Below are 26,702 nucleotides of genomic sequence, written 5' to 3'. Positions count from 1 at the left end.
GTTGTTGTTGTTGTGGTAGAATATAATAATATTTTGGTTATATGTTTTTGTTGATTTTTGTTTTATTTTATTGTCGATTTGTGGTTGTGTTATATTTTATAGTTGTTTTAATTGTTTTTGTTTTTTTTTATAGTTTTTGTTGTTGTTGTTGAAACAAAACCATATAACATAAATAAAAGAGGGGAAGAAAGAACAAAATAAAAAAAACAAAACAAAAATTGTTTAGTCAAAAAGAAACATAAGAAAACATAAAAGTTTTTTGTTTTTATAGCAAAGGATTAGGTTGGTGGGGGGAAAACAATGGAAATTGTGGGGGGTGGCATTGGTGAATGTTTGCTTGGCTAGTGTTTGGATTTCAGGTGGATATATATATATACGAAATGATAGTTTCGAAATAATAATAAAAAAAAAATTTGTGTTGCAATAGTCGACAATGTTCATTGAAATTTAATGCCCATATGCAAAACAATTTATTGACAGTTTATCGAATGAATTTATATGGCAAAAGTAGGCTTGAAGTATTCTGTAACTTTATTGCATATGGGGGTAAATCTTCATTTGTTGGGATAAAAAATGAAAACTTTGTAACATAAACAAAAAACGAAAAATTGAAACTTAGGCTTCACGAATATGGAATCTGATTTATTTATTTAAGGTTTTGTATGGGTCCCAACACAGTCTGGTTATATAGACCCTAAAATCTTATAAATAAATATGGAATCTGATGTAGTCTAACATATTTGTAGTCTACCATATTTGTTTGAGTCTTCGAGGAATCTTATACACCGCGTCTAAAGGTGGGTGTTAAGTTCGAGTTTAGCCGATAAAATCAAAAATAACTCATTAAAAAAGTATACAATTAACAGTTTGGCTGATAAGTCCCCGGTCTGACACATAGATGGCGTCGCTAGTATTAAATTCATATTATTTTTATATAGTACCAACCTTCAAATGATTCGTGTCAAAATGTGACGTTTGTAAGTCAATTAGTTTGTGAGATAGAGCGTCTTTTGTGAAGCAACTTTTGTTATTGTGAAAAAAAATGGAAAAAAAGGAAATTCGTGTTTTGATAAAATACTGTTTTCTGAAGGGAAAAAATACGGCGGAACAATAACGTGTTGATGATTCTGAGCGGTGTTTGCAGCTGTTAACTCGTAATACACCCGAGTTTTTCCATCGATATGTGACAATGGATGAAACATGGCTCCATCACTACACTCCTGAGTCCAATCGACAGCCGGCTGAGTGGACAGCGACCGGTGAACCGTCTCCGAAGCGTGGAAAGACTCAAAAGTCCGCTGGCACAGTAATGGCCTCTGTTTTTTGGGATGCGCATGGAATAATTTTTATCGATTATCTTGAGAAGGGAAAAACCATCAACAGTGACTATTATATGGCGTTATTGGAGCGTTTGAAGGTCGAAATCGCGGCAAAACGGCCCATATGAAGAAGAAAAAAGCGTTGTTCCACCAAGATAACGCACCGTGCCACAAGTCATTGAGAACGATGACAAAAATTCATGAATTGGGCTTCGAATTGCTTCCCCACCCACCGTATTCTCCAGATCTGGCCCCCAGCGACTTTTTTCTTTTTCTCAGACCTCAAAAGGATGCTCGCAGGGAAAAAATTTGAGGCAAAACCGAAGGAATACTACCAAAATGCTACCAAAAGGTCATTATAATCGTTGTATCGCTTTTGAAGGGTACTATGCTGAATAATAAAAACGAATTTTGACAAAAAAATGTGTTTTTCTTTGTTAGACCGGAGACTTATCAGCCAACCTGTTATACCCCCCAAAGCAATTTATCATGAAGTTTATATTCTTTAAAATGAATTATGAAATAAAAATGACGATTTTAACGGCTAATGTCGAACTTAATACCCATCTCAATTGTGCAAGAAAAATGCTTTTCATATAATTTGAAAACGATATTCTGTACATTTTCAACTCTAGAAATAAAATCGGGAAATTTTTCTTCTAGTCTCGGTCGATTTGGATCATCCGTGCGCCTTCTACCTCCTCAAGAAGTTAAACCAGGAGATGGTTGTATATGAACGCTTCATCGAGCTCTTACCGATATAAACTGTATGAATTTAAAATACCTCTAGATTTCCACTTTTAGGACAATCCGATAAAATTTGCCTTATCTAGAAGTCAAATCGACAGATCGGTATGCGTTACCAATACAAGGACCGATAGATACCATATTCGGCAGACCATATTTATGGTCCTAAAATATTTGTAGATTTTCAATGTCAGCAAAATGTTGCGGTATCTAGATTCTCAAGAAACCAAAATGGAGTGGGGGGGGTCGGTATATATGGGGACTATATCAAAACCTGCACCGATATAGCCGTTCTGCGAAATTGACATGCATGTGAATTAATGCAAAATTTTAGGACTTATGACTGTAGCTTTTTTGCAACAGACGGACATTGTTATGTCGTCTTAGAATTGATCCCTCATGAATATATATTTTAAATAGTCGGAAATCGGAATGACACATATTATAATACCCCCATCGATATAATTCGATATAAAAAAGATCGAATAGTGAGCTCGGTCCACATTAAGGCTACATATATATTTTTTACCATCTTAGATCCACGCATCTCTCTTGGCCTTTATGGTGCTCCAGTTTGTGAAAATTTTTAAATAGTCATAATTTAATGAAGTCCATACCCGCTTGATATTAAAATCTCATTGGATCTACAAATTTAATGAAATCTGGTGCAATTCGGAAGCACAAAAATGGAACAGGAATCTGTTTGTCCGAGACTGGTACAGGAGGACCTGCCTATGGTGTTCTCCTATTAAATTGTCCTAAAAAGTGTAAATTTACCCCGTCAATGACAAACCCATGTTAAAGCCACTAGTTCCTTCCATTTCCCGTAGGAAATGTTCTGCGCTAGACGTCAAGAAGATCGGATCAAAACTTCGTTCTATCCATCTTGCTAAAACCAAAATAGAATGAAAGAAAGGCGAATTGACAGAATGAACGAAAGGCGAATTTCTGGTACGTAAAACAAATTAATCCATTCGCCGAAACGAAATTGTAGACCAACGAAATTTATTTTAATGGTAAAATTTTCTCCTTGAAGGCAAATAAACCTTTATTAATGGCAAAGACAATACACTTTAGAAGTTGGGAAATTGGTTTGTGTCATACCAAATGTTGCATTGACGGCGCTAGGTCCATACATGTTTGTAATTTTTATACCCTTCACCACTACTGTGGTACAGGGTATAATAAGTTTGTGCATTTGTATGTAACGCCAAGAAGGAAAAGTCTGAGACCCATCGTTTAGTATACCGATCGTCTTAGAATTAAATTCTGAGTCGATTTAGCGATGTCCGTCTGTCTGTCCGTCTGTCTGTCTGTTGATGTATTTTTGTGTGCAAAGTACAGCTCGCAGTTTTAGTCCGATTGTCCTAAAATTTGGCATAGGGTCCTGTTTCGGCTCAAAGACGATCCCTATTGATTTCGGAAAAAATCGGTTCAGATTTAGATATTGCTGCCATATATATTTTTCACCGATCTGGTCATAATTGGCGTGTATATCAACCGATCTTCCACAAATTCCGTACATCCGAATATTTTATGAGTCTCGAAAAACTTGCAAAATATCATCCAAATCGGTTCAGATTTAGATATAGCTCCGATATATAGCTTTCGCCCGATTTACACTCATTTGCCTACAGAGGCCAATTTTTAACTCCGATTTAGTTGAAATTTTGCACAGGGAGTAGAATTAACATTGTAGCTATGCGTGCCAAATTTGGTTGAAATCGGTTCATATTTAGATATAGCTCCCATATATAGCTTTCGCCCGATTTACACTCATTTGCCTACAGAGGCCAATTTTTTGCTCCGATTTAGTTGAAATTTTGCACAGGGAGTAGAATTAGCATTATAGCTATGCGTGTCAAATTTGGTGGAAATCGGTTCAGATTTAGATATAGCTCCCATATATAGCTTTCGCCCGATTTACACTCAAATGACCACAGAGGCCAATTTTTTCTCCGATTTAGTTGAAATTTTGCACAGGGAGTAGAATTAGCATTGTAGCTATGCGTGCCAAATTTGGTTGAAATCGGTTCAGATTTAGATATATCTCCCATATATAGCTTTCGCCCGATTTACACTCATATGACCATAGAGGGCAATTTTTTGCTCCGATTTAGTTGAAATTTTGCACAGGGAGTAGAATAAGCATTGTAGCTATGCGTGCCAAATTGAATTGAAATCGGTTCAGATTTAGATATAGCTCCCATTTATATGTTTTTCTGATTTCGACAAAAATGGTCAAAAGACCAACATTTTCCATGTAAAATCGCCACTGCTTAGTCGAAAAGTTGTAAAAATGACTATAATTTTCCTAAACTTCTAATACATATATATAGAGCTATAAATCATAAATAAACGTTTGCAAAAATTCCTTAAAATTGCTTCAGATTTAAATGTTTCCCATATTTTTTTACTAACATTGTGTTCCACCCTAGTGCATTAGCCGACTTAAATTTTGAGTCTATAGATTTTGTAGAAGTCTATCAAATTCTGTCCAGATCGAGTGATATTTAAATGTATGTATTTGGGACAAACCTTTATATATAGCCCCCAACACATTTGACGGATGTGATATGGTATCGAAAATTTAGATCTACAAAGTGGTGCAAGGTATAATATAGTCGGCCCCGCCCGACTTTAGACTTTCCTTACTTGTTGTATTTGAATTTTTTTAAAATGAAAAACTTAATTTTTTGATTTGAACAATGTTAAATTTTGAGCATTAAAATAAAAATTATATTTTCCCGATTGTTCAAAGATATTTCCAACTCTTAATTTCTTCTTGTTTGCATTTTAATGTGTCGAACCAAACACGTAAATGACAAGTGGGGACCTAGCGCCGTCAATGGTTTGATGTCAATTTCCCATCTTCTAAAGGGTATTGTCTTTGATTAATGGTACCCGTTTGTAGTATACAAACATTGAGTTTTAGGTAGTATTTTTTACTAAGGTTTTATACATTAAACGTTTTTGCTTAAAAAAAAACATTGTCGACTTTTCAGATATGTAGGTAATAAAAGTGTTGGAAAATATGATAATATTTGAGTTTTTAGTTGATATATGTGTATATGATATATAAATGATTGATGTCCAAAATTCTTCTGATATTTAATGAAAAAATGTCTTTTGTAGATGTTTCAATAATATTTCATAATTTTGAACAATAATATTCTAAAATCTTAAATTCTCAGAAGAATTTTGTTTTATTAAAATAAGGTAAAACAAATGATCGAAAAATATAATATCATTCCAAATAAAATACTGCAATAAAATGACGTAGCAGATCTCTAATCGCGAAACTTAATTTTTACACCACAATATATTGTGTAAAGAAAATGTTGCATACCTTTAGGCGGGTACATATTTCAAATATAATATTGGAATATTGGTGTTGTCTATTTGAAACCGACGCTAAATAAAACAATTTTGACGAATCGAATTGCTAGTCATTTTGTAATCACTTTGCAATATGACTATTAATAGAACTCGTCCATTTAATTCTCTAAAAATCCTTCGCAATGTGCGACGTGATGGACAAAATTTTGATAATTTTTTAAGTGGACTTAAAATGTAGTTTGTATAAAATACTTCGATAACCATTGTTTGTTTCCAGCAATATTTGCAATTTTTCAATTCGGTATTGATTTGGGCGATTTGAGATTTTGTCTACAACTAACCAATTTTGTTCCGCTGTTCGATTTTTCGAAAAAAATCCCAAATCCACAAATATTTATTTATGAATGCTGCCAATAAAATTTCAAGAAAAATCGTCAAATTTTTCCGAAAAAATCATCATATCCGGCACATTAATTTAAAAAATCGTAATTTAAATAATTTTAAAATAAATAATATGTTTTGGTTAAAACATTTCATTTCATATAAAAAACCGAAAATTAACATTTACAACTATATATTTCAAATTCAGTTTTTTTTTATAAAAATAACATTAAAACAAACAAGTATAACAGGTTGGCTTAAAGGTTCCAGGTCTGACACATAGATGGCGTCGCTAGTATTAAATGCATATTATTTTTATATAGTACCAACATTCAAATGATTCGTGTCAAAATTTGACGTCTGTAAGTCAATTAGTTTGTGAGATAGAGCGTCTTTTGTGAAGCAACTTTTGTTATTGTGAAAAAAAAGAACAAAAAGGAATTTCGTGTTTTGATAAAATACTGTTTTCTGAAGGGGAAAAATACGGTGGAAGCAAAAACTTGGCTTGATAATGAGTTTCCGGACTCTGTCCCAGGAAAATCAACAATAATTGATTGAGATGCAAAATTCAAGCGTGGTGATATGAGCACCGAGGACGGTGAACGCAGTGGACGCCCGAAAGAGGTGGTTACCGACGAAAACATCAAAAAATCCACAAAATGATATTGAATGACCGTAAAATGAAGTTGATCGAGATATCAGAGGCCTTAAAGATATCAAAGGAACGTGTTGGTCATATCATTCATCAATATTTGGATATGCGGAAGGGAAGCTCTGTGCAAAATGGGTGCCGCGCGAGCTCACATTTGACCAAAAACAACAACGTGTTGATGATTCTGAGCGGTGTTTGCAGCTGTTAACTCGTAATACACCCGAGTTTTTCCGTCGATATGTGACAATGGATGAAACATGGCTCCATCACTACACTCCTGAGTCCAATCGACAGTCGGCTGAGTGGACAGCGACCGGTGAACCATCTCCGAAGCGTGGAAAGACTCAAAAGTCCGCTGGCAAAGTAATGGCCTCTGTTTTTTGGGATGCGCATGGAATAATTTTTATCGATTATCTTGAGAAGGGAAAAACCATCAACAGTGACTATTATATGGATCTATTGGAGCGTTTGAAGGTCGAAATAGCGGCAAAACGGCCTCATATAAAGAAGAAAAAAGTGTTGTTCCACCAAGACAACGCACCGTGCCACAAGTCATTGAGAAAAATGCATGAATTGGGCCTCGAATTGCTTCCCCACCCACCGTATTCTCCAGATCTGGACCCCAGCGACTTTTTCTTGTTCTCAGACCTCAAAAGGATGCTCGCAGGGGAAAAAATTGGCTGCAATGAAGAGGTGATCGCCGAAACTGAGGCCTATTTTGAGGCAAACCCGAAGGAGTACTACCAAAATGGTATCAAAAAATTGGAAGGTCGTTATAATCGTTGTATCGCTCTTGAAGGGAACTATGTTGAATAAAAAAAAACAAATTTTGACAAAAAAAATGTGTTTTTCTTTGTTAGACCGGGGACTTATCAGCCAACCTGTTATTGGAAAATTTTTCAATAAATCATAAAAACTTCAATGAGTTAAAATAAAATTGAATTGGCTTCAGGGTCCTATTTTTTGAGTGCATGTGCCGAGGATATTTATTATAATTTTTTTTTTTTTAATGTACAGAAATGGGGTGAATAAGAATTTTTGGAATTATTCGGGAATGTTTGGAAGTTGTTTTCCATTCTTTCCGGTTTAGTCGCACCTCCAAACATGTAAATATTTGAAATCACAATTTTTCCCACAAGCCGAAATCTCGGAAATAAAGGTCTGCACAAGCATATTTGAATTTTCAAATTTCAAAATGTTCTGCAACATGAATAGAACTTTCAAAACATAGCTATAAGCAAAACATTCAAACATCAAATAAAACAAATATCAGAACATAACCTACCCATATTTGGTTGCAAACGAACGATGTTTTGAAGGTTATATTCGAAACCAAGCATCAAAGTTGCAAGCATTATAGAACCTGTATGCATGTTCTGAAGTGTTTGCAACATTTTGTTATGCTTGAAACATCTTCTAAAAGAGCTGAAAGCAAAAAATTAAATGCTGGGACAGTTGGTGCGTAGTCATTGAACTGTGTGTGTGTGTGCAAGGAAAATTTTGCAAGCCATGGATTCCCCGAACGTAAGTTTTTTTTTTTCATTAAAGGCGGTACTAAGTTTACCATTTATTTTGTGATGCCATTTTCTTTCAAGCTATATTAGATTTTCCAAATAAGTTCGTAAGTTTATATTATTTTTGCAGTTTTATTTGTGGTTTTGTGAAACAGAAGCATAGTACCGCCTGTTTATATATAAAATAAATTAAATAAATTAAAATTGAAAGTCAATGTAATTTATTTTCATTTTTAATCCTAAAAGTTCGACTCTAGAAATAAACTAAATTAAATCACACCAATGTGCTGTGCTGCTTGAGGTTCTGTAGAACATGCATAACCCACGCAAAACATTTATAACCCAAGTAGCAACATGTTCTATGCAACATGTATTTGATATTTGTTATGCTTGCTTTGGTTTCGATTGCCTTTTGTTGTGCTTGTGTTTTGAAGCCATGCTGCCGTCGAACGATGTATTTGTTCGGTTTGTTTTGCGAAGCGCAGATGTTTTGAATGTTCTATAAAAATTCAAGCCATTTGAAATCGCTTTCAAGCATACTTGTGCAGACCTTTACTCGGAAATCAACCAAATTTTGTCAACCAAAAATGTCTACCTTTCTAACTTTTTAAAATGTAAACATTTTTTTTCTATTTTCTTATTTTATTAATTTTTGATTTTGATTGGAAACCCTATATTGCAGTTTTCAGCTTGAATGATATTAAATTTTTCAAAATTTGTGGAATTCAATATTTCGTCTATACAATATGATATGAAATGTGATGCAATTTAAAGGATATATAGTATGTAGATAAGGAAGTATGGCGTGAATACATTTCCATGTAGACTCTCATCTAATAGGAGAAGTGGAAAATATTTAATCTAGTATAGCTAAATAGACATGACTAGGTATGAGTAGAGTGTCAGATGGTTATAAGAGGCATCGATGTGGAATGCCATTGATGGTGTAAAGTGGTGATGTGGGGGGGCGGGTGGTGATTAAACAAGGACTATACACAGTTAGTTTGCAATTTGTACTTACCCACATCCTGAGGATCAATAGGCTGTGATTGTTGTTGTGCTGTGGTGTGATGATTATTTGTATTATTACTGGAGCGTGTACCATAAATACCAGTATCTACTACAGCAGGTGAGGCTCGTGCATGACCACCTGCACCAGCTGACGATGATGATGATCCACCAGCTGATGAGGAGGCTGTAGTGGTTGCAGGCGTACTTTTAGCTGCTGCCGCTTGTTTCTCAAACATAGAAGCTTTTTGCAATACCGATGCCCGTGAACGTTCATCATTCTCAACGACAATACCCGAAGAAATATCTGGGTCCGCTGAATTGGGGGGAGTAGAAATTTCTTGAGTATTACCACACGAAGAGTTTGATGAACTACTAGTAAGATTAGCATTTACGCTGGCTGATTGTGCAGTGGACTCATTATTAAAACTACAATTTCTATTATTATTGGGTGGGGACTGGTGATGGTGGGTCTGTTGTTGTTGCTGATGATGATGTTGGTTATTACCCATGCCATCATTTTCGGTTATCTTCAGGATATCACTAGCTTGTGAGGAATTTGAATTAAGCGGAGGTGTTGGTGAACAAACATTATAGGCGAAACTATTATTACCGGAACCGCCTCCAACACCAGCAGCTCCGCCACTCAGCGACATACCTCCACTGGCAATACTCGATCCACTAGGTGTACCCGCAGCCGTGGACGACAGAGAGTTGTTCAATAATGGCGAATAATGATTTTGAGGAGTTGAACTACCACTGGAATGGGTGGGAGTTTGGCCAATAGGCGGGGTGGCCATAGTTGTCGAATCAATGGAGGGATGTGAATGTAATGATGGTGTCATTGAGCTGGATGAATGAGAACGTTGTGTTGTTGGTGGATGATGTGATGGTGTTTGATTGTTGTTTGGGTATTGTTGTTGTTGTTGCTGTTGCGGTTGCTGGTATTGTGATTGTTGTTGCTGTGAATGGTGTTGGTTTGAATCATTGGAGTGTATGGATGATATGGAATCTATAGAATGTTGCTGTTGCAACATTGCCGGTTGTTGATAAGGTGCTGTTGCTGAGGGGGAAGATGTTTGCTGTTGCTGTTGTTGTTGCTGATGGAGATTATTAATTTTCATGGCCGCCATATTGGCCAACTCCGACATATTCACATAAGTGGGTGGCGAGCTTTGCTGTTGCTGCTGATTGTGAGGCATTGTCTGCTGGTGCTGTGCTTGTTGTTGCTGCTGCAAATGTTGCTGAGCAAGATGGGCTGATAGCTCTACTTGTAGCATGGTCATTGAAATTTGGGTTATTTATGTGTGTGTTTTTTTGTTTGTTTTAAGAATACGCAATTTTTTTTTGCATTTGTTTAAAAATAATAATAAAACAAAAACATGCATAGAATTTGTTGTTGTTTCGAATTCATTGATAGCAACCGAAAAACATAAAAAAAAAAACAAATACACATAACATCGAATTGTTTGTTTTTTGGTTGATGTTGTAGACAATTCGTTGGGCAAATGTTGGTTAATTAAACAAATACATTGATAATTATTCAGCAGCAGCAATAAGGAGGATGGTTGATTGAGGCATATTTTTTTTGGTTTTTGTGGTGGTGGTGATGGTGATGGCGAGGGGGGTATAGAAAAGAAAAGCATATAAAAATTAGCACAATTAGTTCAATGTTGAGTTTTTTTTGTTGGCGCTTAATTAATATAGAAAAACAAAAACATAAATTTAATTGGAATTTGTTATAAAATTTCTCAGCTTGAAATAAAAGTTGGCATGGAAATGGAATAGTAGGTGCATTTTGATAAAGTGGGGAGGGGAGCAAGGACTAAAAGGATAATATGATATTTTTGGGGGTTGGTGTGGGGGTTCCATTCGTCTTGTCCCAGTTTCGTTTGCCCAACATACCTTTTGTTACATGAGCCGGTATTGGTGATGGACATTGGCGTTGCATTAGATTTGGACCATTGCCACGATTATTGTTGGCAACCAATGGACGTTCCAATGATGAACAGCGCTGCAAGTGGAAAATATTTGTGTTAGAATTTAGAAATGAAATATTTTTTTTTTTTGGTTTCAACACATAACTATTTATTATTTACAAGGAAGGCACGAACATGAATGAAATATGAATATAAGAGAAATTTTATTGTAATTACTAAAGAACTAAAAAGCAAAGTAAGAGGTGATAAATCCCTGGAAAGAAGTTTCAGTTTCACCAGAGTCATTATAACTTTGTTCGACATGGAAATGGGCCAACGACAAATACTAATCGACTCTGATTTACTTCGGCCGGATTGGGCAACCCTAGTGTTGAAAACTGCCAACTGACGGCTCTATCGTAAATTTTGAGGTTATACATACTCAGAAAGTTTTGACATACGAGCTCTATTATATGTTTGGAACTCAATTTTTTTAACATAATATTTTTAAGTGCAAGCATATAATGTTCATAAACTAGCATAACATGTTTGGGACATATATGTTAATATGTTAGAACATATTAGTTTGGGACATAAACTGTTTGTAAATATAATATGCTTAGATGCAAACATATATTACTTTAGAAATAGCCTATAAACATATATGTGTTTAGAAAGAAAGACCTAGAGAATATGCTGCAAGTAAAATAATGGAAGTAACCAATTGGCGTCTTAAAAATATATCCACACAAAGAAAATCTCATTAACATTTTTTTCTACCAGTGTATGCCCTAAGGTGAAACATAATATGTTTGAACAATACAAACAATATTTTGTTTGGACCAATTCTGAAAATATATATGCTTGAAGCAAAATGTTTTGGGGTATATGTTACAAAAGCGATTTTTTTGAGGTTGTATTTGTGTTGTGTATAGCAAATTACAAGATTCGTATCGAAATAAAATTTTGACATTTTCTATGGAAATAAAATTTGACAAAATTTTCTATAGAAATAAAATTTTGACAAAATTTTCTATAGAAATAAAATTTTGACAAAATTTTCTATAGAAATAAAATTTTGACAAAATTTTCTATAACTAGAAATAAAATTTTGAAAAAATTTAGCCAAAATTTTCTATAGAAATAAAATTTTGACAAAATTGAATAAACTTTGGACAAATTTCTATATAAAATAAAATTTACACAAAATTTTCTATAAAACTAAAATATTGACAAAATTTTTTGTAGCAATAAATAGAAATAAAATTTTGACAAAATAGAAATAAAATTTTGATAAAATTTTCTATAGAAATAAACTTTTGATAAACGTTTCTATAGAAATAAAATTTTGATAAAATTTTCTATAGAAGTAAAATTTTGACAAAATTTAGACAAAATTCTCTATAGAAATAAAATTTTGACAAAATTTTCTATAGGAATAAAATTTTGACAAAATTTTCTATAGGAATAAAATTTTGACCAAATTTTCTATAGAAATAAATTTTTGAGAAAAATTTTCTAAAGAAATAAAATTTTGACAAAATTGAATAAACTTTAGACAAATTTCTCTATAAAATAAAATTTAGACAACATTTTCTATAAAACTAAAATATTGACAAAATTTTTTATAGCAATAAAATATTGACAAAATTTTCTATAAAAATAAAATTTCGAAATAAAATTTGACAAAATTTTTTATAGAAATACAATTTTGACAAAATTTCATATAGAAATAAAATTTTGACCAAATTTGCTACAGAAATAAAATGTTGACAAAATCTTCTAAAGAAATAAAATTTTGACAAAATTTTCTATAGAAATAATATTTTGATTCAAAATTTTGCCAAAATTTTCTATAGAAATAATATTTTGATTAAAAATTTTGCCAAAATTTTCTATAGAAATAAAATTTTGATTTTCTATAGAAATAAAATTTTGACAGAATTTTCTATAATAATAAAATTTTGACAAAATGTTCTATAGAAATAAAATTTTGACAAAATGTTCAATAGAAATAAAATGTTGACAAAATTTTCTATAGAAATAAAATGTTTACAAAATTTTCTATAGAAATAATATTTTGACAAAATTTTCTATAGAAATAAAATTTTGACAAAATTTTCTGTAGAAATAACATTTTGACAAAATTTTCTATAGAAATAACATTTTGACAAAATTTTCTATAGAAATAAAATTTTGACAAAATTTTCTATAGAAATAAAATTTTGACAAAATTTTCTATGGAAATAAAATTTTGACCAAATTTTCTATAGAAATAAAATTTCGAAATAAAATGTTGACAATGATTTCTATAGATAGAAATAAAATGTTGACAAAATTTTCTATAGAAAGAAAATTTTGACAAAATTTTCTATAGAAATAAAATTTTGACAAAATTTTCTATAGAAATAACATTTTGAAAAAATTTTCTATAGAAATAACATTTTGTCAAAATGTTCTATAGAAATAACATTTTGATAAAATTTTCTATAGAAATAAAATTTTGACAAAATTTTCTATAGAAATAACAATTTGACAAAATTTTCTATAGAAATACAATTTTGACAAAATTTTCTATAGAAATAAAATTTAGACTAAATTTTCTATAGAAATAAATTTTCGACGAAATTTTCTATAGAAATACAATATTGACAAAATTTTCTATAGAAATAAAATTTTGAAAAAAAAATTTCTGTATAAATACAATTTTGACAAAATTTTCTATAGAAATAAAATTTAGACTAAATTTTCTATAGAAATACATTTTTGACAAAATTTTCTATAAAAATAAAATTTTGACAAAAGTTTTTTATAGCAAAATTTTTTTTGCAAAAATTAATATAAAAATAAGATTATGACAACAAAAAAAATACATTTTTGAAAAACAAAATATTTTTTGTTTGGTAGTATTTGGGTAAAATTTTCTTTATAATTTGGCAGATTATTTTTGAGTCGATTGGCAACCGTGATGCCCATCTTAACCCCATACGTCGTTTTAAAAAAAATTCTTTAGATTGTTGTTCATCTATCCTACGTACATACGTCTGTCATCTCTTATTAATCTTCTTATTCTCTTATTAAATCTTCGTTAAATCCAGGTTGGATATGCGTCTGCCTGTATTCTCAAATATCAACAACCTACACGCAAAAAAATAATTCTTTCCTCCCAAACGAAATTTTAGACAAACAAAGTTCGTTTCTCATTTGCTTTTCGCTGTAAGGAAGTGTATTTGGAAGAAAAGTATATACTTTTTGTGATAAACGTTTATTCTTTTCCAGGATGTAAAAATCATTTCATAAAGACTAACTCAAAAAATTTTTTTTTTCTGGCTAATTGCATTTTCCCTCACATCTTTCTCACTTCCACGAAGATTTTTAGTTCTTAGCACCTTTTTCTGTAATACAAACAATGTAGAAGAAATTGTACGATTTTATAAATTTTTAAAATTTTTTTACCTTTCGCCTGGACGGAGAATCGAACCGCGGACCATGCACTTTGTAAGCCAACACACTAACCACTGAGCTATGTACCTGTTATGGTCATCAATAGATAAATATCCATATAAGTTATATTTATATAGCATAGCTTGCGGCGCCCACGAACCGAATAAACAAAGTTTATTTAACAGAAACAAACATTTAGTTTGGCACCGTGGAGCAGTGGTTGCTACGTCTGACTCTCATGCCAAGGGTCGTGGGTTCGATCCCTGCTTCGACCAAAGTTTTTTTTTTTTTTTTTTTTTTACATACATTCTACATATGTTCGGAAGATTCCGAAAAAAATGTTCAACATTACATTATACTATATTAAATTTTGAACTGTAAAATGTGTTTTATTAAAGACCAAAAGTCAGAAAAGAACAGTGTTTGATATAAACGAAATGGACTCTGTTGTTGTTTCAAAAATAACTTTTTTTATTGAAAAAATAAAAACTTTGTAACAAACGAATTTTTTTGGTGATAAAAGTTTAAAATTTTCGAAGCAATTCAAAAAACTCTAACAAAAGAAAAACGTTTTCGGTACACGTTTTCCAAACGTTTTTTTTCTTTGCGTGTAACGTATAAAAAAGTCCAAAAGCCGAATATCGACTTTTTGTCAAAAATGAAGTACAAGACTACTTTTTGTAATTTGATTTTTTTTTGAAAATCAAGTCAATTCGACTAGTAGAGACCAAAATCGATTAATCGACTTTTAACGAAAAATTCGAAAAGTCGACATTGATCTGAAAAAGAATGGAAGTTAGATCTTTTTATGCTGACATTACAAAAAACGAAAAAAAGTTTCGATGTAAAACTTCGACTTCCCAATAATCACAAAAGTCGTAATTATTATCTTTTGAAAAAAATCTAGTAGATGAAAAAATCAAATAATGAAAAGTTCCATGACTGAGCAAATTTCAGTGATCAATTAATTATCGTGGAAACCAGCCAGTTATTCAGGATGAATATACGCTGCAATTGTCCAAGGAAGTCATTAAACGAATTTCGAAGCTTCTTCATTTGAGACAATGATTTATACTCTTCAACTTCCTTCCCCACGCAGTAAACGCTTAAAATAAGGTATAGACGTTTGTAATGAAAAATCATTGTTTTGTAAATGGGCATAGGGATAAAGCATTGATGATTATGGTCAAATTCACTATCAATGTACATAGGCAGATGTATGAAATGTAATGCAATGGAAGGATTCTATAATTATTCTTGGCGAAACCATGGGGTAACATTGAGAAAACACTTACCACATGAGCTGGTTTCTTCAAATATTATTATTTTTTTACAAAAACAAACAAAAACAAAGTACACATTGAAAAAAGCCAAAATAGTAACAGGCACAAACAAAGCATAATTGAATTTTAGAAAGAAATTTTAAAGCAAATATTTATATACAAAATATAGAGCCTTTAATTCCATAGTATGTTGTGCTATTTGTAATTTCATTTTATTACAACAAAATTTATGATTCTAGGAATTTCATAAAAATTCATTTTCATTTCGCATACTATAGAATTAAATCATAAAAAAATAGGCATTGAAATCAAAACTTACCACTGGCAGTGGTGGGCGATTTAAAGCACCACCTGGTGATTTTTGAGTTGATGGAGTATTTTGACCCGATGAACTACCTCCACCCACATTATTTGTATTACCCATACCACCTTCGTGTATAGTCTCAGGATTTTGAAATGTGTAAACAGTAAGAGGAGGCCTTTGATGACCTTTTTCATAGGCTGTTGAAATAGTGTGAGGACGATCTGTGGCATTGGATGCTAAATCAGCATCCTGTGAATGTGTGGGCCAAGTAGTGACAGCGTGTGAAGGATTGGCAATAGAAGATGCCTATAAAATAGAAAAGACAAGGAATATCTCATTGAAAGAGCCATTGATTTTGTTTTATTCGGCTAGCCTTGATAGATAGAAAGATGGTGTTGCGAAAATATGAAAGTGTTTAATTAAATGAAAGAAAATAAAAAAAAAATTATGTAAACCTGTGTTGTTAAGGCTGGCGATGAGCAAAAGCCACTATCACTGGATTCACCAGGTTTTAGGCGTATAGAAGGCGAAATTAACTAAAATAAAAATAAAACATAAAATTAACAATAAATGGAACAATAAAAATGTTGTGTAAAAAAATAAAATAATTTTCAAAAATGTAAAGAATGGTTTTATAATGGGATGATGTACACAAAAAAAATCTAAAAATATATGTAAATCATTTATAATTAATAATAATTTACTTAAAACTTATGTTTACTTAAAACTTATGTTTAAATTCCTTAAAGTTAAACAAACCAAAAAGGAAGAAACAAAACCAAGTATATAGGCCGACAATTCAGACTAAACAGACTTAAAAATTTTATATTATTTCCTAAATTTTTTGCGTTTGAATAATAAACATAAAAAAATAAAACAAACGAGTAGAATAGAAAGTTGGGCGGGGCCGACTATATTATACCCTAAACCACCCCAACTGAATTAGTAAAGATAAGCATTTGTGGGGAATCATTGAAAAAGGTTTGGGAAATAAACCCTATTTCAAGATTTAAAAAAAATTAAGAGATACTTGATTTTGCACGTACAGAGTTAGTTTGCCACTAATATTGAGTCCATTATTACAAAATAGGAAATTGGTCAATTAGTGTGAGTAATGTAGCCAAATTTTTAAAATTTTGTCAAAATTTTATTTCTATAGAAAATTTTGTAACAAATTTATTTCTATAGAAAATTTTGTTAAAATTTTATTTCTATAGAAAATTTTGTCAAAATTTTATTTCTATAGAAAATTTTGACAAAATTTTATTTCTATAATAAATTTTGACAAAATTTTATTCCTATAATAAATTTTGTCAAAATTTTATATTCATAGAAAATTTTATTTAATTTTATTTTAAAGGTCAACTATCAAACAACAACAAATTTTATTTCTATAGAAAATTTTGTCAAAATTTTATTTCTATAACAAATTTTGTCAATTTTTTTCTATAGAAAATTTTGTCAAAATTTTATTTCTTTAGAAAATTTAGTCAAAATTTTATTTCTATAGAAAATGTTGTCAAACTTTTATTTTTATATATTTTTATTTCTATCGCAAATTTTGTCAAAATTTTATTTCTATGGAAAATGTTGTCAAAATTTTATTTCTATAGAATTTTTTTTTTTAATTTTAATTGTATAGATTTGTTTTAAAGCTTATTTTTATAGAAAATTTTCGTCAAAATTTTATTTCTATAGAAAATTTTGTCAAAATTTTTGACAAAATTTTATTTCTATAGAAATTTTTATCAAAATTTTATTTCTATGGAAAATTTTGTCAAAATTTTATTTCTATCGCGAATTTTGTTAAAATTTTATTTCTATAGAAAATTTTGTCAAAAGTTTATTTCTATAGAAAATTTTGTCAAAATTTTATTTCTAAAGATAATTTCGTCAAATATGTATTTCTGTTGAAAATTTGGTCAAAATTTTATTTTTATAGAGAATTTTGTCAAAATTTTATTTCTATCGCGAATTTTGTTAAAATTTTATTTCTATAGAAAATTTTGTCAAAATTTTATTTCTATAGAAAATTTCGTCAACATTTTATTTCTGTCGCAAATTTTGTTAAAATTTTATTTCTATAGAAAATTTTGTCAAAAGTTTATTTCTATAGAAAATTTTCGTCAAATTTGTATTTCTGTTGAAAATTTGGTCAAAATTTTGTTATAGAGAATTTTGTCAAAATTTTATTTCTATAGAAAATTTCGTCAAAATTTTATTTCTATCGCGAATTTTGTTAAAATTTTATTTCTATAGAAAATTTCATTAATATTTTATTTCTATCGCAAATTTTGTTAAAATTTTATTTCTATAGAAAATTTTGTCAAAATTTTATTTCTATAGAAAATTTTGTCAAAATTTTATTTCTATAGAAAATTTAGTCAAAATTTTATTTTATGGAAAATTTTGTCAAAATTTTATTTCTATAGAAAATTTTGTTAAAATTTTATTTCTATAGAAAATTTAGTCAAAATTTTATTTCTATGGAAAATTTTGTCAAAATTTTATTTCTATAGAAAATTTTGTCAAAATTTTATTTCTATAGAAAATTTAGTCAAAATTTTATTTCTATCGCAAATTTTGTTAAAATTTTATTTCTATAGAAAATTGTGTCAAAATTTTATTTCTATCACAAATTTTGTTAAAATTTTATTTCTATCCCAAATATTGGTAAAATTTTATTTCTATAGAAAATTTTGTCAAAATTTTATTTATAAGGAAAATTTTGTCAAAATTTTAATTCTATAGAAATTTTCGTCAAAATTTTATTTCTATAGAAATTTTCGTCAAAATTTTATTTCTATAGAAAATTTTGTCAAAATTTTATTTCTATAGAAAATTTTGTCAAAATTTTATTTCTATAGAAAATTTTGTCAAAATTTTATTTCTATAGAAAATTTTGTTAAAATTTTATTTCTACAGACAATTGTGTAAATATATTATGTTTATAGACAATTTCGTAAAAATTTTATTTCTATAGATAATTTTGTTAACATTTTATTTCTATAGAAAAACAAATTTCCCAATTGCCTAATTCGTAACCAAATGGCCTTACGAAAAGAAACGCTATTCGGCCTATAATATCTATCGAAGTGTGAGAAAAAATACAAAAAAGCATCCGAAAAATATCAGCTATAGTTTTTGAATGAATGTCAATTTACTATAGACAACAGCTGAAAAACGGTCTCAAAATTTCGTATTTTTCGTTTATTGTTAAAGAAGTTTATAAAAATGTATTTTAGTGCTCACCAATATGGAAAATATTTATAGCTAAAGCAGCAGCATTAAAGCCTCTACTTTAGAAAAAAAAACGTCGACAAATAAATCGAAACTAATTGGGGAATAAAAGTTTGGTGTCGTTTTCGAAATTATTTGAACTGCTGTACTCATCTACGTAACTAAACTCAGACCTAATTTTCTCGATCCAACCTCGGCTCGGTATTTTTACTATGTCGAAATCTATAAATTGTTACGAAATTTCTTTATTTTATTTCTATGGAAAATTTTGTCAAAATTTTATTTCTATCGCGAATTTTGTTAAAATTTTATTTCTATAGAAAATTTTGTCAAAAGTTTATTTCTATAGAAAATTTTGTCAAAATTTTATTTCTAAAGATAATTTCGTCAAATATGTATTTCTGTTGAAAATTTGGTCAAAATTTTATTTTTATAGAGAATTTTGTCAAAATTTTATTTCTATCGCGAATTTTGTTAAAATTTTATTTCTATAGAAAATTTTGTCAAAATTTTATTTCTATAGAAAATTTCGTCAACATTTTATTTCTGTCGCAAATTTTGTTAAAATTTTATTTCTATAGAAAATTTTGTCAAAAGTTTATTTCTATAGAAAATTTTCGTCAAATTTGTATTTCTGTTGAAAATTTGGTCAAAATTTTGTTATAGAGAATTTTGTCAAAATTTTATTTCTATAGAAAATTTCGTCAAAATTTTATTTCTATCGCGAATTTTGTTAAAATTTTATTTCTATAGAAAATTTCATTAATATTTTATTTCTATCGCAAATTTTGTTAAAATTTTATTTCTATAGAAAATTTTGTCAAAATTTTATTTCTATAGAAAATTTTGTCAAAATTTTATTTCTATAGAAAATTTAGTCAAAATTTTATTTTATGGAAAATTTTGTCAAAATTTTATTTCTATAGAAAATTTTGTTAAAATTTTATTTCTATAGAAAATTTAGTCAAAATTTTATTTCTATGGAAAATTTTGTCAAAATTTTATTTCTATAGAAAATTTTGTCAAAATTTTATTTCTATAGAAAATTTAGTCAAAATTTTATTTCTATCGCAAATTTTGTTAAAATTTTATTTCTATAGAAAATTGTGTCAAAATTTTATTTCTATCACAAATTTTGTTAAAATTTTATTTCTATCCCAAATATTGGTAAAATTTTATTTCTATAGAAAATTTTGTCAAAATTTTATTTATAAGGAAAATTTTGTCAAAATTTTAATTCTATAGAAATTTTCGTCAAAATTTTATTTCTATAGAAATTTTCGTCAAAATTTTATTTCTATAGAAAATTTTGTCAAAATTTTATTTCTATAGAAAATTTTGTCAAAATTTTATTTCTATAGAAAATTTTGTCAAAATTTTATTTCTATAGAAAATTTTGTTAAAATTTTATTTCTACAGACAATTGTGTAAATATATTATGTTTATAGACAATTTCGTAAAAATTTTATTTCTATAGATAATTTTGTTAACATTTTATTTCTATAGAAAAACAAATTTCCCAATTGCCTAATTCGTAACCAAATGGCCTTACGAAAAGAAACGCTATTCGGCCTATAATATCTATCGAAGTGTGAGAAAAAATACAAAAAAGCATCCGAAAAATATCAGCTATAGTTTTTGAATGAATGTCAATTTACTATAGACAACAGCTGAAAAACGGTCTCAAAATTTCGTATTTTTCGTTTATTGTTAAAGAAGTTTATAAAAATGTATTTTAGTGCTCACCAATATGGAAAATATTTATAGCTAAAGCAGCAGCATTAAAGCCTCTACTTTAGAAAAAAAAACGTCGACAAATAAATCGAAACTAATTGGGGAATAAAAGTTTGGTGTCGTTTTCGAAATTATTTGAACTGCTGTACTCATCTACGTAACTAAACTCAGACCTAATTTTCTCGATCCAACCTCGGCTCGGTATTTTTACTATGTCGAAATCTATAAATTGTTACGAAATTTCTTTTGTCGCTTAGCAATTTTATAACAAAAATTCTAAAGGGCTTCAATTGCATATGTGGACTATAATCATTACTTTTCCGTCACTAAATTTAGTATAAAACCCTTAGAAGTTATTATCTTCTCTGCTTTCTCACCTGCGATAATGATCTTGGATAATGAGGATGACCGGGCGAATTACTAGATCCACTACTGTTCATGGAACTTATCGAACACACCGATGATTTACGTGAACCCAATGAATTTGAACAACCTCCTTGTGATAGAGAACCACCGCCACCACCACTGGCACTGGGTGATTCTGGATATAAAGCAATTGATGCTTTGGCATCATGTATCAATTCCTCACTTGCAGGGGGTAAGATGTGGGGTTCCTTAGTAACCAATGCAATAGATTGCATGGCTTCCTACAAAAGAAGAAAACAACATTAAAAAAGAGTAAAAATTTAACTTATTTAGTTATAAAGTTTCCAAAACATTTTTTTATTTTGAAAATTTATCGGAAACTAATGATATATTTATGGAATCTCTCACTCACCTGTAAATGACCCAATTCCGACATTACTTCACATTCTTCCTTAACCACCGGTTGTAGTAAATGCACAAAATTACAATAGCGCATACGTTCCTCAATCATAGCCGATCGGAGGGATTTCTTTTCAACTTCTTCCAACTCGGCTCTCCTTAAGGTGACATCTTGCATATGTGAATCCATTAACGATTGCAAAGTATCCGATTGACCTTTGCGAGCCTTCTTCTGAAGGCGTAACGTGTCCGTAGAACGTTTCTTAAGTTCTGTGCGACAACGTTTATATTCTTTGGCATGTTCCTTATCTATGGTTGCTACCGAACGTTTCCAGTCTTCTAGTTTTTCCTAAAAAAGCATATTCATCATATATTAAAAATCTGATTGCAATAAAAACTAAAGAATATTAATGATATTATTTCATGGACGCTAGAAAAACTTACTTGTAATGGTTGTACCAGACAGTCCATAATAGCTGCTGTAAATGTTTTGAGGCGTGTCTCTACCGCCTTGTGTCGTAAACATACTCTTGTCAATGCTGTGCCAATTTCTTTTGATGCTCCTGCCGTTGTAGTAATGATCCACAGGAAGGAAGCAAGAACGAAAGGAAAGCAAGAAAAAATCTAATTATTATAGGAAATGTATAAAATCATATAAAACTTTCTTTATTAGTTATTTTTTTTCATCTATGTCGACTATGTATTGTTAGAATATATAATCATGTTTCCGCCCATATATAAATAAGATTATATTGCATTTTTTTTACAGTTGTTTTTTAGTAAAATACAAAATAGACTATAAGGAACTAATTTTAAAATGACAATTAAAAGGAAATTAGTAAAATATATGATAAAGGTCTGTTTTTATGTTTTAAACATAGTTTTTGGCTTTAATTATACTAGGCTTATCTCTAGCAATTATTTGGACGGTGAGGTGAGTTTTGATAAAATTCACCACACTTTCAGTTTTACAGATTTCGAAGCAGAAATGAAATATAATACATTTAGCTGAAATTTCTATACTCGTAATTACCAAATATTGTCAATTTTTTTTTATAGAAAATTTTGTCAAAATTTTATTTCTATAGAACATTTTGTCCAAATTTTATTTCTATAGAACATTTTGTCCAAATTTTATTTCTATAGAACATTTTGTCCAAATTTTATTTCTATAGAACTAATTATTATTCGAGCTTTATGGACAAATTAGATTAAGGAACTTGCTTAATAGAATTAGATTAAGAATATTGATCAAGTTCCTTAATCTAATTTGTCCGTAAAGCTCGAATAATAATTAATTGTACATTAAGAAAATTTTGTCAAAATTTTATTTCTATAGAAAATTTTGTAAAAATTTTATTTCTATAGAAAATTTTGTCAAAAGTTTTATTTCTATAGAAAATTTTGTCAAAATTTTATTTCTATAGAAAATTTTGTCAAAATTTTATTTCTATACAAAATTTTGGCAAAATTTTATTTCTATAGAAAATTTTGTCAAAATTTTATTTCTATAGAAAATTTTGTTAAAATTGTATTTCTATAGAAAATTTTGTCAAAATTTTATTTTATTTTATTTCTACTTCTACTTTATTTCTATAGAAAGTTTTGTCAATATTTTATTTCTATAGAATTTTTTTTTTTACAAATTTTATTTCTATAGAAAATTTTGTCAAAATTTTATTTCTATAGAAAATTTTGTTAAAATTTTATTTCTATAGAAAATTTTGTCAACATTTTATTTATATATAATTTTTGTCAATATTTTATTTCTATAGAAAATTTTGTCAAAATTTTATATCTATAGAAAATTTTGTTAAAATTTTATTTCTATAGAAAATTTTGTCAACATTTTATTTATATAGAAAGTTTTGAAAATATTTTATTTCTATAGAATTTTTTTGTCAATATTTTATTTCTATAGAAAATTTTATTTTATTTTATTTCTACTTCTACTTTATTTCTATAGAAAGTTTTGTCAATATTTTATTTCTATAGAAAATTTTGTCAACATTTTATCTATATAGAAAGTTTTATCAATATTTTATTTCTATAGAATTTTTTTGTCAACATTTTATTTTTATAGTAAATTTTGTCAACATTTTATTTCTATAGAAAATTTTTATTTCTATTGGAATTTGTGTCAAAATTTTATTTCTATAGGAAATTTTGTCAAAACTTTATTTCTATAGGAAATTTTATCCAAATTTTATTTCTATCAAAGATTTTGTCAAAATTTTATTTCTATAGAGAAATTTTGTCAAAATTTGATTTCTATAGAAAATTTTATTTCTATTGGAAATTTTGTCAAAATTTTATTTCGCTTGGAAATTTTGTCATAATTTTATTTCTATAGAAAATTTTTATTTCTAATGGAATTTTTGTCAAAATTTTATTTCTATAGAACATTTTGTCCAAATTTTATTTCTATAGAACTAGTTATTATTCGAGGTTTATGGACAAATTATTTATTTATTTATTTATAAAAGTCAATGGAAACACAAAGTTCCTTACAGACTAAGCAATTAATTTACAAGGCATATTATTTATATAAAAACAAAAGTACTTCAAAGTTGACTATATCATTATAATATTTGTTAAAAAAAAAATAGATTAGGGACTTTCTCAATAGAATTAGATTAAGAATATTGATCAAGTTCCTTAATATAATTTGTCCATAAAGCTCGAATAATAATTAATTATAAATTAAGATATCATGCATTTGGACGTTAATCGCCTGTTTCAGTATCAGGCTAACATGAAAAATAATTTCTTTAGAACATTGTGTCCAAATTTTATCTCTATAGGAAATTTTGTCAAAATTTTATTTCTATAGAAGTCTATAGAAAATTTTGTCAAAATTTTATTTCGATAGAAAAAAAAAATTGTCAAAATTTTATTTCTATAGAAAATTTTGTCAACATTTTATTTATATAGAAAGTTTTGTAAATATTTTATTTCTATAGAATTTTTTTCGTAAACATTTTATTTATATAGAAAGTTTTGTCAAAATTTTATTTTTATAGAAGATTTTGTCAAAACTTTATTTCTATAGGAAAATTTGTCAAAATTTTATTTCTATAGAAGATTTTGTCAAAATTTTATTTCTATAGAAAATTTTATTTCTATTGGAAATTTTGTCAAAATTTTATTTCGCTTCGAAATTTTGTCATAATTTTATTTCTATAGAAAATTTTTATTTCTTTATTTTGTCAAAATTTTATTTCTATAGACAATTTTGGCAAAATTTTATTTCTATTGGAAATTTTGTCAAAATTTTACTTCTATAGAAAATTTTGTAAAAATTTTATTTCTATCGAAAATTTTATCGCAAATTTTGTCATAATTTTATTTCTATTGGAAATTTTTATTTCTATAGAAAATTTTGTCAAAATTATATTTCTATAGAAAAAGAAAAAATTAAAATTTATTTCCCAAAATCAAGTACGCAAGCACACAAATTTAAAAATCTTTGGAATCAGGCTTGATTTTTTTCAGTGTAACAATCGCTTATAATTGAGGATCCCTAAATTGTCACATCGCTTGTTTCCTTCAATAATTTTTAATTTATTTTATTTACCTTTAATTTATTTTTTTCTTCAAATTATTAAATACCAATTTATTTTATTACTTATAGGTCAACATTGAATTGCATTTTAATTCACATCCTTAGATTTAAGTTAATTTGCTTTTTATGTATTTTTGTCTCCCTATTTCCTATATGATAGCTTCAATAAGAGTCTGGGTCAAGAACCAGTATCTTTGATGATGCAGTCAGTGGCTTTGTGTAACGTATACTTCAATAATCCAGAAGGAATGAATACATGGACTACAGACAGGATTTGTAGAAAATGGCATATGCATGGAACTAGAACAAATTATGTTCAATAGATTTTTTCTTTTGAAACAAGTTTTAAAGATTGTTTTGTTTAGATTTCTTTTTTTTCCTCAACATGCTTAGAGTAAAAAAAATGCCAATTAGCATAAACTCAAATGACGACATGGATAACTTTTCTTTGGTATATATGTTATGGGTATGGATACCATTGCTTTTATTAGAAGAGAAAATGAATATTCTTTAAATATTCAACTAGGTAAACTAGACATTGTGATGAGAGTGATTTGGGTGGAAAAAACTATGATTAAGTGACTAAAAGACCAATCCAACTTTTCTAGGTCACAAATTGTGCCCTACTTTTCGGCATTTCTAATAAAATATCGGTAGTTGTTTGAAACTTATTCATAATAGATACGAATCCTTTGAGATTAGTTTGTGGCTTACATATGAGAAAACTAGTAGCGTGGGGAATTTAATACATTTGTATAAAGTGTTTTGTGATATAAAAATAATTTGGTTGAATTCGAAACTTGATTTGATGACCACTATATACGAAAATGTCTTTCGAAAGCCAGAATATCGCATGGGGGTATGTATTTTTCATATTTTCCGGGACTACATTTTTAAAAAAATCTTTTTTAATAGGTGCATACATTTTTTGCAGTCGACTGTTTGGCCAATATAGATGACGGCATTAAGGGAATGGACACTAGACAGGGTCGCGAAAAAAAGTTCATGCAGTCACCCCCCAGTTTTGTAGCATATTTGAAGACAATTTCAGAACACTAAAACTTTTTTTTTTCCGTGCACCCTACGACCCCCCGAAATGCAATTTACTGTGCTGTGTCGTCATTTGAAGTCCGATCGAAAAGAAACGCATATCGTTGTTCATGGTTGATCAGGGGCTATATTTCGTGCATTGGTCATTTTTGACTCCGACGTCAAATTTGATTTTTAATTTTTTTATTTCGCTTCGTATACCCCTATGATGCCCATTTCTTATAACCATTATAAAGATCTTATCAAAATATGAAACTTTTGCTTTGGAAGTATTTAATTATATTCATAAACAAAAAAGTTACAGAGATTTTAAAAAGTCAATAGGTCACCCTACACCATCAAATAGCTTTTGCTGTGTTGTCATGATATCCGATCGAAACCACATGCACATCGTTATTCACATCTACGAAATTAATTTGAAAGGTATTTAATACACAC

General features: G+C 28.8%; 1 protein-coding gene across 16 annotated transcripts in view; it reads right to left on the bottom strand.

The window, feature by feature from the left end:
- The window catches only part of mim (missing-in-metastasis), a 333,252-nt gene that overhangs the window by 28,301 nt on the left and 278,249 nt on the right, over window positions 1-26,702 (bottom strand). For 13 of the 16 annotated variants that reach the window (XM_075312282.1, XM_075312283.1, XM_075312286.1 and 10 more), the window contains exons 6-13: window positions 22,094-22,212; window positions 21,663-21,998; window positions 21,262-21,531; window positions 16,366-16,446; window positions 15,926-16,216; window positions 15,619-15,633; window positions 10,866-10,974; window positions 8,974-10,227 (exon numbers count right to left, since the gene is read on the bottom strand). In XM_075312282.1, the coding sequence (XP_075168397.1) occupies window positions 8,974-10,227; window positions 10,866-10,974; window positions 15,619-15,633; window positions 15,926-16,216; window positions 16,366-16,446; window positions 21,262-21,531; window positions 21,663-21,998; window positions 22,094-22,212 (2,475 nt within the window). The remainder of the gene's footprint in view (window positions 1-8,973; window positions 10,228-10,865; window positions 10,975-15,618; window positions 15,634-15,925; window positions 16,217-16,365; window positions 16,447-21,261; window positions 21,532-21,662; window positions 21,999-22,093; window positions 22,213-26,702) is intronic. The other 3 variants (XM_075312284.1, XM_075312285.1, XM_075312287.1) reach the window with 3 other exon arrangements.

Source organism: Haematobia irritans, chromosome 5, assembly GCF_050003625.1.
Source record: "Haematobia irritans isolate KBUSLIRL chromosome 5, ASM5000362v1, whole genome shotgun sequence".
In the NCBI taxonomy this organism is placed as follows: domain Eukaryota; kingdom Metazoa; phylum Arthropoda; class Insecta; order Diptera; family Muscidae; genus Haematobia; species Haematobia irritans.
The sequence above is the reverse complement of the archived record's forward strand: the minus strand, read 5'-3'. Positions and strand labels throughout refer to the sequence as shown.